Source organism: Oryctolagus cuniculus, chromosome 18 (genome assembly GCF_051225735.1).
Source record: "Oryctolagus cuniculus isolate XC-2025 breed Fujian yellow rabbit chromosome 18, ASM5122573v1, whole genome shotgun sequence".
NCBI lineage: Eukaryota > Metazoa > Chordata > Mammalia > Lagomorpha > Leporidae > Oryctolagus > Oryctolagus cuniculus.
Window position 1 is genome coordinate 51932118 of NC_142884.1, and position 16413 is coordinate 51948530.

A 16413-nucleotide genomic window follows, 5' to 3' on the forward strand; every position below is an offset into this window, starting at 1 on the left:
GCCAGAGCTGCTTCAGAGGAACGGCCCGGGCTGGCCCAGGTGGCCGGCCGAGCTCCGGAGGGTCTCACTTGCGACACCCCCAGCTGAGGCCGTGGCAGGCCAAGGGCTGTGTCCGCCTTCCAGCAGCAATCCTGCTGCCCCCACCATCCCCCTCCAGAGGGTGTCCTGGGAAGCAGCACACCCCAGCACCACCCGTTCTGGCCATGGCCTTGGTCGGCTGTTTGGGAGCAAGGGCCCTGCTGGCCGCAGCCTCACTGTCGCTGGCCCTGCATGCCTCGGGCCCGGTAGAGCCAGCACCTGTGCCCTGGCTTGGGCTGGGCCTCTGTGCTGCTGGAAGCCATCTCTCGCCGGCCGCTTTGCTTGCCTCGTCCTCCTGCCTGCTGGCGCCCGCCCCGCCTCCTGGCACTCACCCACGCCCGTTCCCATCTCTGTCCACAGTGCCTTCGGCCAGCATGACCCGTCTCGCGCGCTCTCGCACCGCGTCCCTCACCAGCGCCAGCTCCGTGGATGGCAGCCGCCCACAGGCCTGCACCCACTCAGACAGCAGCAGTGAGGGGCTGGGCCAGGTCAACCACACCATGGAGGTGTCCTGTTGAAGCCCGTGGTCCCGCCGAGGACACCCACCTGCCCGCCCGCCCGCATCGAGGTCCCACTGCCATCCCTGCACCGGCTCATGTTCCCTTTAGTTTGTTTTGGTGAGGGCACAGGGGAGGAAACCGTGTTAATTCTCTTCTGTTTAAAACCCGAGGGGCTCCACCTTCGATGCTGCAGCGGAAGTCCCCCCCCCAAGGCTCTGATGGGCTCCCTCCTCCCCACCCACATCTCGCTCAACCTGTCCACTTGGCTGACCTGGACCCCTCGTCCAACTCCCTTCAGCCCTGGTATGGGCAGGGCAGGGCAGGGCAGGGCAGTGATTCACTAGGGAAGGAATCTGGATTAGAGAGCATGGGGCAAGCCCTGGGCAGGCAGGTTTGAGAGGGGAGCCGGGACACAGCACTGGGAGGGTGAGGAGGCGAGGAGCCCCGAAGGCTGGGTGTCCCCAGCCGCCCCACTAAGCACACCTGTTTCTGTCTTGTAGTACAGGTAACAGTCATCTGGGCAATAGACACAAGGGGGCACTCTGACCAGGCAGCTCTTTTCCTGGTGCTTGCTGAGCTGGGCTGGTGCCGTAGGGCCAGGGAGTCAGGGCCCAAGGAAGACCCATTATGGAGAGCGTTGAGGGTGGGAACTCCGGTCCTGTCCCATCCGGCCCACACACTCAGCCAGTCCCTGGTCCTGTCCCATTTCTGAGCCAAGGCCTCCCTAACACAGAAACCGCCTGGTCCTATTTCTGTATGACTTGACCAGGGGCTGAGGGACCGGACTGGGATGGCCTGTGTGTGCTGTGTGTCCCTGCAGGGACTTCGCAGGAGCCAGCAGGTGGCCGGAGGCAGGGGCAGCCGCGTGCCTGTGGGCTGCTTTTTTGGCTCCAGTCAGCAGCAGCGTGGTGATTCCAGGCAGAGCTTTGGTAAAGCTACTCCTGTGCTTCCTGTAGGCATCACGAAGGAAGAGAGTGTATTTGGAGAGACTGGTGCAAGGCAGCCAGACCCCTCAGCCCCACATCACCGGCTCTGCCTCTGGGCCTGGCCTGGGCCTGCTCTGTCCTAGTGCTGTGGGGGATGGGGAGCTGAAGGCTCTTGGAGTTAGCAAGGTGGTCAGGTAGAGGGGAAGGCTCCCCACACACACCAGCCCCATCCTGCTACCTGAAACCCAGACCGCGCCACCCCCTTGCCATCCGTCCACCTTACCAGGTAGAATCTCCCGGCCCAGAGAGCAGAGCCGCCTGTGTCAGAGCCTGCGTCACTTGTCACAAACCCCAGCAGGCAGCACTGAACACTGAAGGGCTGTGGAGGGGCGGGGGCTCTGAGGCTGAGAGGACCCCTGCATCCCTGTGTCCTGGGCACAGCTCCCCTCCCTCCTGCAACCTTAAGCCATCACTAGATTGCTCCAGAGCCTGGTCGGGTGTTAATCTGTCCCCAGTTCTATCCACTCATGTGCTTCCTTTGAAAACTCAATGTGACTGAGAGCTCTTACTGTAGATATAGCTCTGCGAACCTGAATCGTTTTCTTTTGCTGTGTTCTTTCAGATGAAATATCTATAAATATCTATACATTATATATATATATGTATATGTATATTGGGTCCTCCCGTGTGTGGTTTTCAGTGGAGGTTGTCTGGTCGAGGTGAACTTTTACTGAAATTTATTCTTTCCCTCTCTGTACAAAGTGAAGAGCCTAATTTTGTGTATTCTGGTGGCTGGTGTCATGAGACTTTGAGATGACAAAACGTAAAACAAATAAAACCCTTGTCAACAAAGAAAGCGTTAACTGTTGACTAAATGATAAACTAAGAATGTACGTGTGATGAAGCTGGGTCAATGGTGAGGTCCGGGCGGCTTGCATTCATCTTGGGATACAGTGTGCCAAGTGAGGACAGAGGCTGTTTCTATCTCTGGTCCCAGGACTTAGCACTTTCTTCACCTTTCCAATGCTAACGCTCATTCTGAAGGGATCTGCTCTAATGAGGCCAAGCTGAGAGCTGAACTCTGGCGTTGTTTGGCTTCAAAACCCGCACCTGTGCTGTGAGCGCCGTTCTACCCTCGCTGCCGCCTTTGCAAGTTAAAATCAACAACGTGCGGCTGCTCTTTAGCATTTGTTTCACTCTTTCTTCATTTACCCAATAAATACTCTATGCTGTGTGTGTATCAGCTAATAAAGAAGTAAATAACAAAATTCCCCAGGAGCTCCGCAGAAGGTGCAGGCGGAGCGGGTCTCGGAGATCCGGGCGCCCTGCAGGCCACGCCACCCTAACACATCCACGAACTGCTCTAGGTGGACACACGGCCGTGGGCAACGCAGATGGAGATCAAACGGTTGGCGACTGCCAGGCCCCCACCTGCCAACCCCGAAGCGGGGGAAGTCTGAGCCCCCCTCCCCCCCCCGGGACAGGTCGAGGGGCTGTTCGTGGCTCAGAAGCGGGCTGGAAGCAGCCCGGGACACGCCTTTGCGCGCCCACTGCGCGTGCTCTAACCCCTAACCCCACTCCAGAAGGCGCCGCGAGGCCACCTGCCGCGCATCCCAGAGCGTCTGCTCCCCGCGTTACCAAACTTACCCCACGTGGTTCCGGCGCCTGGGCGGGGCTAGAGGCCTCCTGCCCCTGCAGCGGGGCCGCGGACGCCGGAAACGCCGGTGCGCGGGCACTGGCCGGCCCGGACGTGCACGCTCCGACCATGGCGACCCAGGCGAAACGGCCGCGGGTGAGTGGCGGGCGCGTGGCGGGCGGCGGGCGCGAGGCCCGCTCCTCCCCGGCCGTGGCGGGCGGCCTGCGCGCCCCTTTTCCTCTCTCGCCGGGTCCTCGGCCTCGGCTTCCGCGCGCCCCTCCCCCACCCAGCACCCGTCGTCCGCAACGCGCACGCGCCGCCGTCTGCTCTGGCCTCACGCGGACCCTGCGGGGCAGCGCCTGGTCACTGAGCCTGCTTCTCTCAGGTGGCGGGGCTGGAGGGCGGCGGCGGCGGCGGCGCGGACCCGGTGGCCGGCTTCCTGAGCTGGTGCCAGCAAGTGGGGCTGGAGCTGAGTCCCAAGGTGAGCGAGGGTAGGGTGGAGCGGTGGAGGAGGCGCGGCGGGCCGAGGGGCCACTCTGACCCGGCCTTCCCTGCCCTTCCCCTGCCCAGGTGGCCGTGAGCCGGCAGGGCACGGTGGCGGGCTACGGCATGGTGGCGCGGGAGAGCGTGCAGCGCGGCGAGCTGCTGTTCGCGGTGCCGCGGGCTGCGATCCTGTCACAGCACACCTGCTCGATCGGCGACCTGCTGGAGCGAGGTGGGCATGGGGCGGCACAGGGCACCTACGCGGGCCCGCCGGGCCGGGCCGGGCCGGGCAACTCACCCCTGTCTTCCTCAGAGCGAGGCGCGCTGCAGAGCCAGTCGGGCTGGGTGCCGCTGCTGCTGGCGCTGCTTCACGAGCTGCAGGCCCCAGCCTCGCCATGGAGCCCCTACTTTGCGCTGTGGCCTGAGCTGGGCCGCTTGGAGCACCCAATGTTCTGGTGAGAGCTGTGGGAAGGGTTGGGGAGTACCCGGGCCAGGGACCCCCAAACCCCCGTCCTGGCGAGTGTTTGAAGGGCACCTGGGTGGGAGTGTCCCTGCAGGCCAGAGGAGGAGCGCCGGCGCCTGCTGCAGGGCACGGGCGTACCTGAGGCCGTGGAGAAGGATTTGGCCAGCATCCGCAGCGAGTACTATTCCATCGTGCTGCCCTTCATGGAAGCCCATCCTGATCTCTTCAGCCCCAAGGTTCACTCCCTGGAACTCTACCATCAGCTCGTGGCCCTTGTGATGGCCTACAGGTCAGTGAGTAGAGCCCTGGAGGACCAACCCTCATCCTTGAACAATGTTGAGGGACAAGGGGGGAAAGAACAAGTGAGCTGCACCCCCAGTCCCTCACCCCAGACTGGGCCTTAGCCAAGTTCTCTCTGTGGCAGCTTTCAAGAACCACTGGAGGAAGAGGAGGATGAAAAGGAGCCAAACTCCCCTTTGATGGTGCCTGCAGCAGACATTCTAAACCACTTAGCCAATCACAATGCCAATCTAGAATATTCTGCAGTGAGTGGATCCCACCTAGTTCTTCCTAAGTGCATTGGTGATTGCGTATTTGCTCAAACCAGTGTTGTCACTGGGCTCCATTTTCCTACTCAGAAATGAATGGGTGAATTTAGCTCCTCACAGGTGTACCTTTCTATGCATATTATAGTAAAATAATTTCAACACGAAACAGCTTAAAGCCCTCAAGGCCGGGATTACTCCTGATTTATGTAGTGCTTAGGGCCCTGGGGTCTACATAACAATGTTCCGTTCCCCCGTGGCTGTTTTGGGTGCAGTGTGCATAGCAGCCTGGAGCAGCTGCCCTGTCAGCGCAGATTCTGGGAGGGGCAGCAGCAGCTGGGGATGCTCATTCAGAGGCCGGAAGTCTCAGATGAGCCCAGGGCTGCTTTTATACCAGTTCCATTTCATGTGAGAAGTTGCGGGATTAAAATACTAGTGGATGTGGTTATTTCTTCGGGGAGGGAGTACTTGTTAACCCTTTCCCCCGTTTGTCTTTCCTATTGTGTTCTTTTAAAAACTGGCAACTTTTCTAAGTGCTAAAGATGACTGAGCAGATTTACCTAGTGAGACTGACCTTTTTAATTTATGCCCTATGCTGTAGCATAAAGGGGTGAGACCAACAGGAAGTAAAAGGCCATTGGTAGTTACAGCCTCAGTCCCATAGCTGACCTACACCTGCTGGGGGCTTTTTCTCCCTTCCACCCCAGGATTATCTTCGCATGGTGGCCACTCAGCCCATTCCTAAAGGCCATGAGATTTTCAACACTTACGGACAAATGGCTAATTGGCAACTGATTCATATGTATGGCTTTGTTGAACCATATCCTGACAACACAGATGACACAGCCGACATCCAAATGGTGACAGTTCGTGAAGCAGCACTACAGAGTGAGTGTCTCCTTAGCTCTTTGAATCTGATACAGCAAATGACTTGTAGACTGAAGGAGAAATGAGCCTTTGGTATACTGAGTCTTTGACGCCATTTATTTACAGAAGCAAAAGTTGAGGCTGAACGGCTCCTACTGTATGAGCGCTGGGATTTCTTGTGCAAACTGGAGATGGTAGGAGAAGAGGGTGCGTTTGTAATTGGACGTGAGGAGGTGCTAACTGAAGAGGAACTGACCACCACACTGAAGGTAAAGAGCCAAGAATGGCCATTATGCTGACAAATTTGAGTACTGGGAGCAAAATAAAACTAGGCGATGAGAGGGGACACTTGACATCAATTTTGGAAATATATAAGTAGTATGACCTAACTTAAGGGGCTCCATGTCTGTTTCTAGGTACTGTGCATGGCTGCTGAGGAGTTCAGAGAATTTAAAGACCAGGATGGATGGGGAGATGATAAAAGGGAAGAAGAGGGCAGCCTGACACTCAAAAATATCCCCAAGCTCAAAGCACCGTGGAAACAGTTGCTTCGAGACAGTGTTCTGTTGACCCTGCAAACCTATACCACAGACTTAAAAAGTGAGCAGGATTTACTCAGTAATAAGGAGGTCTACACCAAACTCAGCTGGAGGGAACAGCAAGCCTTACAGGTTCGCTATGGTCAGAAGATGATCTTACACCAGTTGTTGGAAATGACTCTTTAGTATGTTCCAAATGGCCTGAAGGAACAGAAGAAAGAACTTTATTCTAGGCTGATAACTTTTATTGCTTGAAAAGGAAGAAAGTGTGGATCTTTTGCCGTTCTTGTTAAATACCAGAAGGAAAAGTAGCAGAGATGTGCTAGGATGAACTCTGAGGTAAGGGTGATGTGTTCGAGGACTGGTAACAGCATGCTTTCGAATCACTAGTGTCTCGATTTTAACTAAAGCCTGCAGAAATGCGGTAGTGATAGGTCGTCTTACTGTACTCAGGGACTTTGCAGGAAGCTTGGTTTGAACCTGTATCTATCTTGAGGAGGTCAAAACCTTTTTTATTAGGATCTAGGCAACCCTGTAAATGGCCCTTTGTGAGAACTGTTGGTCTTCAAAACTTGACCACCGTTAAAGGAAAGGTAAGTTTTTCTTAAAAATGGTGTATCTCTTGCTGAAAAGGTAATTACTATACAAAAATACTGTTGGACATGTAGACAGGTCAGCTTAGGAGTGGGAAAGATCTCATTCAGCAGGAAGCTGGTGTTCCACTGGGCTGTCCACTTTCTTTACCAGCACTGGCTGCTGCTCCTGAGAAAGGCACAGTGACTCATATATAGGAAGTGGGGGGAGCCAATGCCCAGGAACTTAAAAGGCTACAAAATACTTAATCCTTACAAATAAGGGTAGTATTGGTCCTTTGTCTTTTTGTTCAACTTTGTAGGGCTATTCAGTGAGGTAATGGAGGGAATTCTTAAGATTAGGTTGTATATCAGAAGGAATGTTAGACTTGACCGCATCTCAGGGGGCCAAGGTGAAGAAGCTAGTTGGTACAAGTGGTATTCTGTGTTCAGCTTTAGAACAGGTTTGGGAAGGGCAAACTAGAAACCCCCAGGATACCATTCCCATGGTTCACATTTTAAAAAACTAAGTTAATACACTATTCTTAGAGACACCACGAGCTATGCCTTCAGACAAGCGCATGGCATCAACTGCCTGCCTCATTATAAGTATGCTTTCCTCGGACACATTTTGCACAGACCCAAGAAGCTGCAGACAAAGGTTTTCTCTTTCATATATTTACACAAGTTGAAAATGATATTCACAGCATCTTCTAAATTTTGGCCAAGAGTCAAAAAATGCATTTAAACTTTGGAACGTGCCCACATAGACAGGGAGGCTCACCCCAGCAGTAGTTGGGGCAAATACCCAAGAACCAAAGGGCTGGGAAAGTCAGGAAGAGCAGAAAGGATTCTTCAGTTTATGAACTTGGTGCACTGGGACCTCCAGGCTGACACCTTTACAACGGAGACATAGTTTCATCTAGCTGGCGCCTGTGCCTTCCATTACTTGCTGAGCCTGCTTCTGTCCCATGCAGCACTGTGCAACCGACTGGAATAGCCTGAAGAATGGAACACAGTTATCAGAAACGCATCTCAACCACAGACCCAAGCTGCTCATCCTTAGATGATGCAAACAAAAACTCACTTCTCAATTTCTGGGGCACAGTGTACAAACTCGTGGTTCCAGAACTTAAACGCTGGATTTTTAATCAGCTCAATGAAGGTAATAAGAAGACCCCAAGGATGTGGCCTATTTACAATCAACCGTTCCAAAAGAACCCTGGGGAAAAGAAGAAAGTGTCAGCATTACATAGAAATTCACAACCGTGCCATTATTTTTTGTAAAGGCTTACTAGGGAGATGAGTTAGGAAAAAGACAGCTGAATTGATCTTGATACAATACAGTGTGCTCATGCAGATGGATTCTAGTTAGAATATCTGGGTTTAAATCATGATTCTTGCTGAGCAATGGAATATTAACAATATTGGCTTAAATATTCACATCCAATTATTTCTAAATTTACCCTAAGGAAGAAATAATCACAAAGTGTACATTACCATCTATAAGCAGTAACTTTTGGCATTTAAATTCTGAAGAATATCACACTTTACATTGTAAGTACTAGAAATGCACATTTAAAATGTGCTTTTAGGGGCCAGTGTTGTGGTGCAGGAAGGTTAAGTTGCTGCCTGTGATGCTGGCATCCCATGTGAGCACTGGTTTGGGCCCTGGCTGCTCCACTTCCAATCCAGCTCCCTGCTAATGGCCTAGAAAAGCAGGTAGCCTGAGTATTTGGGCCCCTGCCACCCATGTGGGAGACCCAGTGAATCAAAGACTCTTGTGAAGGTCAGAAGTAGTGTGGGGAGGGAGTTGCACCTCTGCTGCAGCATCTCACTCATACCACTTAGGATACCAGTCTCCCACACTGCAATCTCTGGGTTCAGGTCCCAGCTCTGCTTAGAGCTACCTAGGAAAGCACAGCAGGTCTTGGCTCAAGCAGTTAAGTCCTTGCTACCCAGTGGGGGGACCCAGATGAAGTTCCTAGCTTTAACAGGCAGTTAACCTGTATGTATCTTATTCAGTTGGGACTTAACTATTCCCCAGTCTCTAGTGCTGAAGTCCAAGCAGTCTACAACAGATTACTAACTACTATTAGACTTTAATTGGCCTTGCATAATTCAGGGCTCTGGTTAAAAATGTTGTTCCTTTTACCTCTTCAAATTCTTGACTTTCAATCAAAATGACATGCCTTTTATTGTGAACTACTTTCTACCTCAAAAAGATTTCTAATTCTCCACTTAGTCTGATGCATAAAACAAAAAATCCTAATTATTGGGGAGGGCAGGAACTATCTCCATATTCTTCAAAACTCAATCTCAAATTTAACATATTACCAGACATGTAAAAGATGCCTGATAACACAAAGTCCAGGCAGAAGCATGTGAAAAATCTTACCTTGTGATCTGTTCCTGGATAGCTTCAGTGTTGGCCTCTGCAAAAAGGTACAGCATGGTGCAGCTAAAGTAATGAGTGTGGCTATTGGGGTATCGCAGCTGATTTGCAATTGCGTTCAAGAAGAGATAGCGACCTAGGAAGTACAAAAACTCAACTTAGGCCTTGCTTTAAAAGGCTAGCATGGGATAACAGTTCCAACTGGCTGGAGTTTAGGCTGCTTATAGACACTTGTAGTTAAACCAGTGGTTCTCAGGATCCCAGAAGCTTTCTTTTCTGTTTTTATCAGTATTTCCCACATTACAAGATTTTAAAACATAATTTGTAAGTAAGAGCTATACAATAAAAACATGTTAATAAAAAAGTCTTCCCTGATATTCAGTGATGAATGCTACCATTTTACTTTTTGAAGAGCTTTTTAATGTCTTTCTCAATAGAAGACATCTGGATTCTCTTTTCTGCTTTTACATGTAATCTGCTACTACATTTCATATAAACTGGAAAACCATGGCAAATGGGTAAATGGCAAATGCTATTTTACTATTAACAGCCCTCCTTAAAAGGTATTAAGGATACTACCAAATGTTCCCAGAAAACGCTTTGACAACCACTACATTATACTGGAATAACTGGGTTTGCTCGATACTGCTCATGTTTGTAAGAGATACCAGTGACCCTTAACACTTTCCTATAGACTGTCTTCTTACTGCTAAATTCTTACATGTACTAGTATTCAATTCTGTTATTTGAAGCTGTCTCAAATCACTTCTACAAACTGGTAAACAGCAAATATAATCAAAATCACCCTCTTTAGATGCAACAGCAATATTAAGAGTGGTTCTAAAGTGTACTATGCTAAAAGGATCAGGGCTGTACAGCTAATCTGTTAACTTAAGTCTTGAATAAATACAGAGCACCAGAAAAAATGTAGCTCAACTAGGAAACATACAGCCTGCAATTGGAGTTGTACTGTGAACTTTCTGCAAAATATGAAATCTTTGGCCGAAAAATAGCAGGATTCTGGATAATTCCTGTCTTTGTGCCTTGCTCTGTTTTCTGTATTAAGCAAAAAGGTAATTTCCAATAAAAGGATAAAATAACCAGCCAGGCTTGTAAATGTGCTGTCAGAACATGCTCTTTTGTGGCTTAACACATGCTTTTGTGAATACACTGTGATGAAAAGCATATAGCACTTTACTAAGAACCGATGGGCTTCACTCACCCTCAGTATCCAAGTCCACGGCCAGGTTCTGAAAGATGTCCATGTGTGCCGAGTGGGTGATGGTGCTCATTGAAGGTGTGCTGCCCTTGTTGTGAATGTGCGCAATGGCCTGAGTCCCTACATAGAGCACCAGTGCATTGATGAGCTGGAGGTTGTAGCGATTGCCAGGCTCATTGGACACCTAAGTGAGCAAAACAGAAAACTTCACTCCTGCAGAGCACTAACTACAGCATCAGTATTTTCAAACTTCTTAAACCTTGTGATTTGAATGGCAGATACATGCTTTGAGTTGGTGATGTTAGCACACAATTTCTGGGGCTGACGCTGTGGTGTTCCTCAAGAAGTCAGAGGTTTACCACACAGTATCACTGTACTTGTGATACAACTCTCAAGTCAAAATATGCATTGTCACATGGTTAAGATTGGAAAGACAATACAACCTCAAGTCATTTTGCAGAGTTAACATAATCCATTTTTGTATAAAACAGGGAATGACTGTCAGTGCTCTATTCTTAGGGAAATTCAGTCACTTGCCGGGTGGTTTCATGGAAAACTACAGCAATGTGTTACTGATGAAATGGCCCAGTAAAATATATAATCCAGTAAAGTTCACCCCAGTAATAGAAATGACAGTTCTTAAATCAGGTTGAAAATACTAACTCCCAGAGCAGGTGCTGTGGTGCAGAGGGTTAAAGCCCTGGCCTGAGCGCCGGCATCCCAACATGGGTGCCGGTTCTAGTCCCAGCTGCTCCTCTTCTGATCCAGATCTCTGCTATGGCCTGGGAAAGCAGTACAAGATGGCCCCTGAACCCTCATGGGAGATCCGGAAGAGGCTTCTGGCTTCGGATCAGAGCAGCTCTGGCCGTTGCGGCCATCTGGGGATTGAACCAGCAGATGGAAGGCCTCACTCTCTGTGTAACTCTGACTTTCCAATAAATAAAATAAATCTTTTAATAAGAAAGAAAAAGAAAATACTAACTCCCAAATGGGCCACATATAGGATCATGCATAGAAAATTCTTTTCAGGAAGGCATGATAGAGTTTTAAGCCAAAGCAATTAACCTGTAGGTTGCTGCGCAGATCAGACAGAAAAGTGACTGGTGATCGAGTTTTAAGATAAGAATCCAAATCCTTTTTGAATTGAGGTGGCATCACTCCAGTGAAATTGGTGAGAATCCGGGGAGCAATGTTAATTTCACTCAACATGTCCACCTGCCACAAATACCAAGAGTCACAATCACTTAGAGTCCACATACAGTACAAATGTCTTGAAAATTAGAGCTGCCACATTTTACTAGTTCAACCAATCTTATAATAATCTCTATAAAAATGATATGGATTTCTCAGTATTTCCTTTCAATATTAAGGCAAGATGAGTACTTTTTGTAGGGATTTCTACTCTGAACCACTAACCAATTTTTCCTGACCCAGATTTCAAAATAGAGTCTAGAATAGAATGTCATCCCTCACTCATTAAAGCTCCAGTCTTGGAAGAGAATCCCCAACTGGACAAGAAAAGTCATTTTTCTTAAAACTGCATACAAATTTTTTACCTTCAGATTAGGGGTGAATGGGTCCGGGAGCCTCATGTTTCTTGGGAAGGCACTCAGTATCAAATTTCTTAGTTGGATACAATTGGGTGGGATTACATCACAGAACCCATAATGGTAATCACAAAGGAATTCTGGGAAGTCATGCAAAAGAACCAGCAGCACTCTTAAAGTACCCTGTTTTAAGAAAAAAAAAAAAACATTTCCACACTAAGAAAACGGATTTAACAGTTTTCTTTTTATGAAGTTAAAAAAAAAAGGCAAAAAGTAGACTTCAATGACAAATACAAGTTTATAGATCTTTATCAACATGATAGTATCACAGTTTTTGGTCAAAATATTTACATCTAGAAATCATGAAAAACTAGGCATTAGAAGTCTGGAACCTTAAATGAATATGCTAGAAGAGGCTAGATGAGCCAGCATTGTGGCACAGTGGGTTAAGCTGCTGCCTGCAACGCTGGCATTCCATGTTAGGAATACTGTTTCAAGTCCAGTTGCTCCACTTCCAATTTAGTTCCCTGCTAACATGCCCGGGGAAGGCAGCAAAGAATGGTGCAGAGTACCTAGGCTCCTGTCACCCACATGGAAGACCTGGTTGAGGCTCCTGGCTTCAGTCTTGCTCAGCACTGGCTTTTGCAGCTATAGTGAGCCTGAGAGTGGAAAATCTCTCCCTCTGTTGCTCTGCCTTTGAAATAAATGAATCCTCGGGTGAAAGAAAAAGGGGGGTGGGGGTGGCATGCTGCTAGATAACAATACAAACTATGATACTTTCAGCAGTGGAGACACATGAATGAAGGGTTTGTATCCATGAACTCATTTGAAAAATGCAAACAATCCAATAAAAATACAAGCAAATAATGCAATGGGAGCCTCACTAAAATGGCTATCCAGATGGTCAATCTAAATATGAAAACCTAAGAAATGAAGAAAATGCAAATTGAATTCACAATGAAATACTACCATATTACTGCCAAAATGGCTAAAATTATACCAGTATGGCAAGAAAAAGACAATAGTTAACAGGCTGCTGAGAAGCACAAACTGGTACAGGTATTTTGCAAAACAAAAGATGAACATATGAATGCCCTAAGCTCTGGGCCCTATACATGTTTGATCTTTGCACTTTTCTGAATATACATTATAGTATTGAAAACAAAGGGGCCAGCTCTGCCTGAAGTGTCAGTTTGTGTCCCGAATGTATCTCTTCCAATCCAGCTCCCTGCTTATGTGCTGGGAAACTAATGGAAGATGGCCCAAGTACTTGGGCCCCCACATCCATGTTGGAGACCAGAAGGTGGCTCTTGGCTCCTGGCTCTTGGCTCCTGACTGGCCCAGCTCTGACCATTGCAACCATTTGGGGAGCAAACCAGCAGATGGAATACCCCTCTCTCTCTGCCTCTTTCTGCCCATAACTCTACCTCTCAAATAAATAAAAATATTTAAAACAACAAAAAATAGACAAAATAAGGCCATATATCCTCAGCTAAAAGTTTCTCTTTTAAAGTTCTCAAGTCATTTTAATGTATAGATCCAAATCAATTACCTTATAGAGGATTTGCATAGGTTTGGTGAGTTCCACATTTCTAAGGAAAGGCGCTAAATATTTGAATAAATCAATCAGTAGCTGTGCATACATAGGCCACCCCTAAAACAAAGAAATGTACATGAGTCACAACTTCACCTTATCAACTTGTCCAGGCCAACTGCCCTATAACTTCACCATTAATCATCTTCACATAAATACAATTAATTTATTAACACAGTTTCTCTCCTTAAAAATTGCCTTTAAAAAGGACTAAATAATTATGAAGAAAATGGAAGATGACATCTCAAACTACCTCCATAAAACTTCAAAAACTACTGTTCCCTTGTGCCTTTAACAAAATTAAAACAAAGGGGTGACCACTGTGGTGCAGAGTAGCACCAGCATCCTTTATGGGTACTAGTTCAAGTCCTAGCTGCTCTACTTATGATCCAGACCCCTGCCAACATGCCTGAGAAGGCAGCAGAAAATGACCCAAGGTGCTTGGACCTACACCACCCAGATGGGAGACCTGGATGAAGATCCTGGCTTCTGGGGCCAGCGCTGTGGGGCAATGGGTTAAAGCCCTAGCCTGCAGCGCCAGCATCCCATATGGGTGCCAGTTTGAGTGCCAGCTGCTCCACTTCCAATCCAGCTCTCTGCTATGGCCCAAGTCCTTGGGACCCTGCACCCATGTGGGAGGCTCTTGGCTCCCACATGGGAAAAAAAACAACTCCTGATTCCTGGCTTCAGCTCAGCTCAGCTCTGGCTGTTGCAGTCATTTGGAGAGTGAACCAGCAGATAGAAGACCCCCCCCCCCAAGCTTTATCTCGAAATTTCAAGTAATTGAAATAAATCTTAACAACAACAACAACAAAAAGAAACCACAAAGATCCTGGCTTCTGCCTGTTGCAACCATCTGGGGAGGGAACCAGCTGGTCTACGATGTATTTCTCAAAAAAAAAAAAAAAGTGTTAAGGGGGCCAGAGCTGTGGCTCACTTGGTTAATCCTCCGCCTGCAGCGCCAGCATCCCATATGGGTGCCGGGTTCTAGTCCCGGTTGCTCCTCTTCCAGACCAGCTCTCTGCTGTGGCCTGGGAAAGCAGTAGAGGATGGCCCAAGTGCTTAGGCCCTGCACCTGCATGGGAGACCAGGAGGAAGCACCTGGCTCCTGGCTTCGGCTCAGCATAGCTCCAGCCATAGCGGCCATTTGGGGGGTGAACCAACAGAAGGAAGACCTTTCTCTCTGACTCTCTGTCTTAACTCTGTCAAAAAAAAAAAAAAAAAAAAATTAAAGTTAAAAAAAAAAAAAAAGAGGAGGTCTCTCTCTCTCTCTCTCTTAACTCTTTCAAATAAATAAATCTTTAAAAAAAAAAGGGGGGGGGCAAATTGAGAAACCTTGTGTTCACATATACCAAAAAACATTCCTCCAACAGATAAGCTGTTTTCCTGGGTTTCAACTGTATGTTTTCCTCCTCTGGATTCCTCAACTCCTGGTAAATAACCTCACTGAATTAATACCATTAATCCTCTATTTTCAGCAATATATACCAATTATGTTCAGTCATGGATAATTTTATTCTTTTACGCTGTGTTCCCTTCCCCAAGAATTCCATTCTCCAAATGAAGCTTCAGTCAAGGATCATTTCACTTTCTGCCCCAATCCAATCCCAAACACTTAGTAGTCATATTTTCTTTTTATCTAATGGGCCGGATAAGAGCACTTTCTATAGTACTCACTTGGCATTTAAGTGAAAAATCGAAGAGAAGCCTCCTACAATGACTGTGTTATCTTCCCAGTTAAACTAAAAACTCTTAAAAAAAAAACGATCATAATCCTTCAAATAAAGTAACCCAGTGATATTCAACCTGTGTGAGAAACTTTAGCATTTACAGTGAGAACCTGAAAACCAGCAAGCTCCAGAGACCCATCACCCAGAGATTCAGTCATACCTCTAAGGACCTGCAGAAAGATTTCAACTTAAAAAAAGGGGTAGGGTGGGGGGGTGGGGGTGGGGGGGATCCTTAACTTGGGGCCAGTGTTTTGGCACAGCAGGTCAAGCAGCCACTTGCAATGATGACATACCACACTGAAGTGCTGCTTAGAGCCTTGGCTGTTCCACTTCTGATCTAGCTTCCTGCTAATGTGCCTAGAAAGGTGGCAAATGACGAATGACGGCTTGGGCCTCTACCACACATGTGGGATACCCCATATGAGATTCCTCTCTGTCCCCCTCCTCCCATGCTCTGCATACATAGACCGGCCAACTGACACAGAGGGCTGACACACAGCATTGGAAAGGCAACAACCCTAATCACTGACAGCAGTTTTTAGGCAAAGGCTGTTAAGTACTTATTAAACCCCCCTCTAGGACCTGAGCAAAATAATTCCCAACCAAGCTAAAGAAATACAATTACTACTAAATGACTAATAGAAGTGTATAGGCATTGATCATAAGCCCCAAGTAGTTACAGTCTTAATCTGCAGGAGATAAATTGCAGCCACACCTTCTGCTGTGGCGTATGTGCCAGCATTCTTGCAATAAATATCCGATGGGAGATCAGTTCAAGCCAGGCATATACAAAGCCAGGAGCTTTGGTAGGCCTCAAGATATGGAATGTATTGCTAAAAGAAGAAAAACTTTAATGAGAAGCACAGTCCAACTCAGATAATGAATAGCATGTAAATGTAGGCAATGTACAAGTTGTCTTGCAGATTAACAAAACAAAACCCCTCTCAAAAAAAAAAAAAAAAAAAGCCTCAGTCCCCAAGAGTTTTAACTTCAACTGAAACCTAACAATACTCACCAGAAAGCTGTAAGTGTCTGGAAATTAATGGTTTCCAACACATGCTCAGGTGCATTGAGTTCCAAGAGTAACATGATAAAAATTCGATGGTAGGGAAGCTGCTGAAACTCACTTTGCCGAACATCATGATCTTGTAAGAGAACTCCCACTACTATACCAAGGACCTATACAGAACACACAGATGGGACCTTATACACTCATGGATAATTCACATGCCATTTTTAAGTCATGCTTCTTTTAAGTACCACATGAAAGGAAAGGATATATACCACCTGAAGACAAAATCATGTGCCAGTATCTAAAG

The 16413-nt window shown here is 47.7% G+C and overlaps 3 protein-coding genes across 24 annotated transcripts in view; 2 read left to right on the forward strand and 1 right to left on the reverse strand.

Annotated features, from left to right (window-relative positions):
* NDRG4 (NDRG family member 4) overlaps nucleotides 1-2360 on the forward strand; it is a 39277-nt gene extending 36917 nt beyond the window's left edge. For all 8 annotated transcript variants that reach the window (XM_070061973.2, XM_070061977.2, XM_051846841.3 and 5 more), the window contains one exon: nucleotides 439-2360. In XM_070061973.2, coding sequence (XP_069918074.1) covers nucleotides 439-596 — 158 coding nt within the window. In that variant the 3' untranslated portion in view covers nucleotides 597-2360. The remainder of the gene's footprint in view (nucleotides 1-438) is intronic.
* A 794-nt stretch (nucleotides 2361-3154) lies between these two features.
* SETD6 (SET domain containing 6, protein lysine methyltransferase) lies at nucleotides 3155-10107 on the forward strand. 5 transcript variants are annotated; one of them, XM_051846838.3, is made up of 9 exons: nucleotides 3155-3296; nucleotides 3526-3621; nucleotides 3711-3855; nucleotides 3937-4078; nucleotides 4181-4375; nucleotides 4511-4631; nucleotides 5339-5519; nucleotides 5625-5767; nucleotides 5915-10107. In XM_051846838.3, the coding sequence occupies exons 1-9, from the start codon at nucleotides 3270-3272 to the stop codon at nucleotides 6221-6223; spliced, it is 1359 nt and encodes a 452-aa protein (XP_051702798.2). In that variant the 5' UTR covers nucleotides 3155-3269; the 3' UTR covers nucleotides 6224-10107. The 5 variants fall into 5 exon arrangements, 3 of the variants coding, with proteins under 3 accessions (XP_051702798.2, XP_069918080.2, XP_051702800.2); XM_070061979.2 differs by having other exon boundaries at nucleotides 4511-4568; XM_051846840.3 differs by having other exon boundaries at nucleotides 4316-4375.
* The window catches only part of CNOT1 (CCR4-NOT transcription complex subunit 1), an 89359-nt gene continuing 80217 nt past the window's right edge, over nucleotides 7272-16413 (reverse strand). For all 11 annotated transcript variants that reach the window (XR_016225012.1, XR_016225011.1, XM_051846836.3 and 8 more), the window contains exons 41-49: nucleotides 16110-16273; nucleotides 15810-15927; nucleotides 13323-13424; nucleotides 11780-11953; nucleotides 11289-11438; nucleotides 10227-10407; nucleotides 9008-9140; nucleotides 7697-7831; nucleotides 7272-7610 (exon numbers count right to left, since the gene is read on the reverse strand). Coding sequence is in view for 9 of the 11 variants with exons in the window: in XM_051846836.3 (XP_051702796.1) it covers nucleotides 7532-7610; nucleotides 7697-7831; nucleotides 9008-9140; nucleotides 10227-10407; nucleotides 11289-11438; nucleotides 11780-11953; nucleotides 13323-13424; nucleotides 15810-15927; nucleotides 16110-16273 (1236 nt within the window). In the remaining 2 variants the exon portion in view is untranslated. The remainder of the gene's footprint in view (nucleotides 7611-7696; nucleotides 7832-9007; nucleotides 9141-10226; nucleotides 10408-11288; nucleotides 11439-11779; nucleotides 11954-13322; nucleotides 13425-15809; nucleotides 15928-16109; nucleotides 16274-16413) is intronic.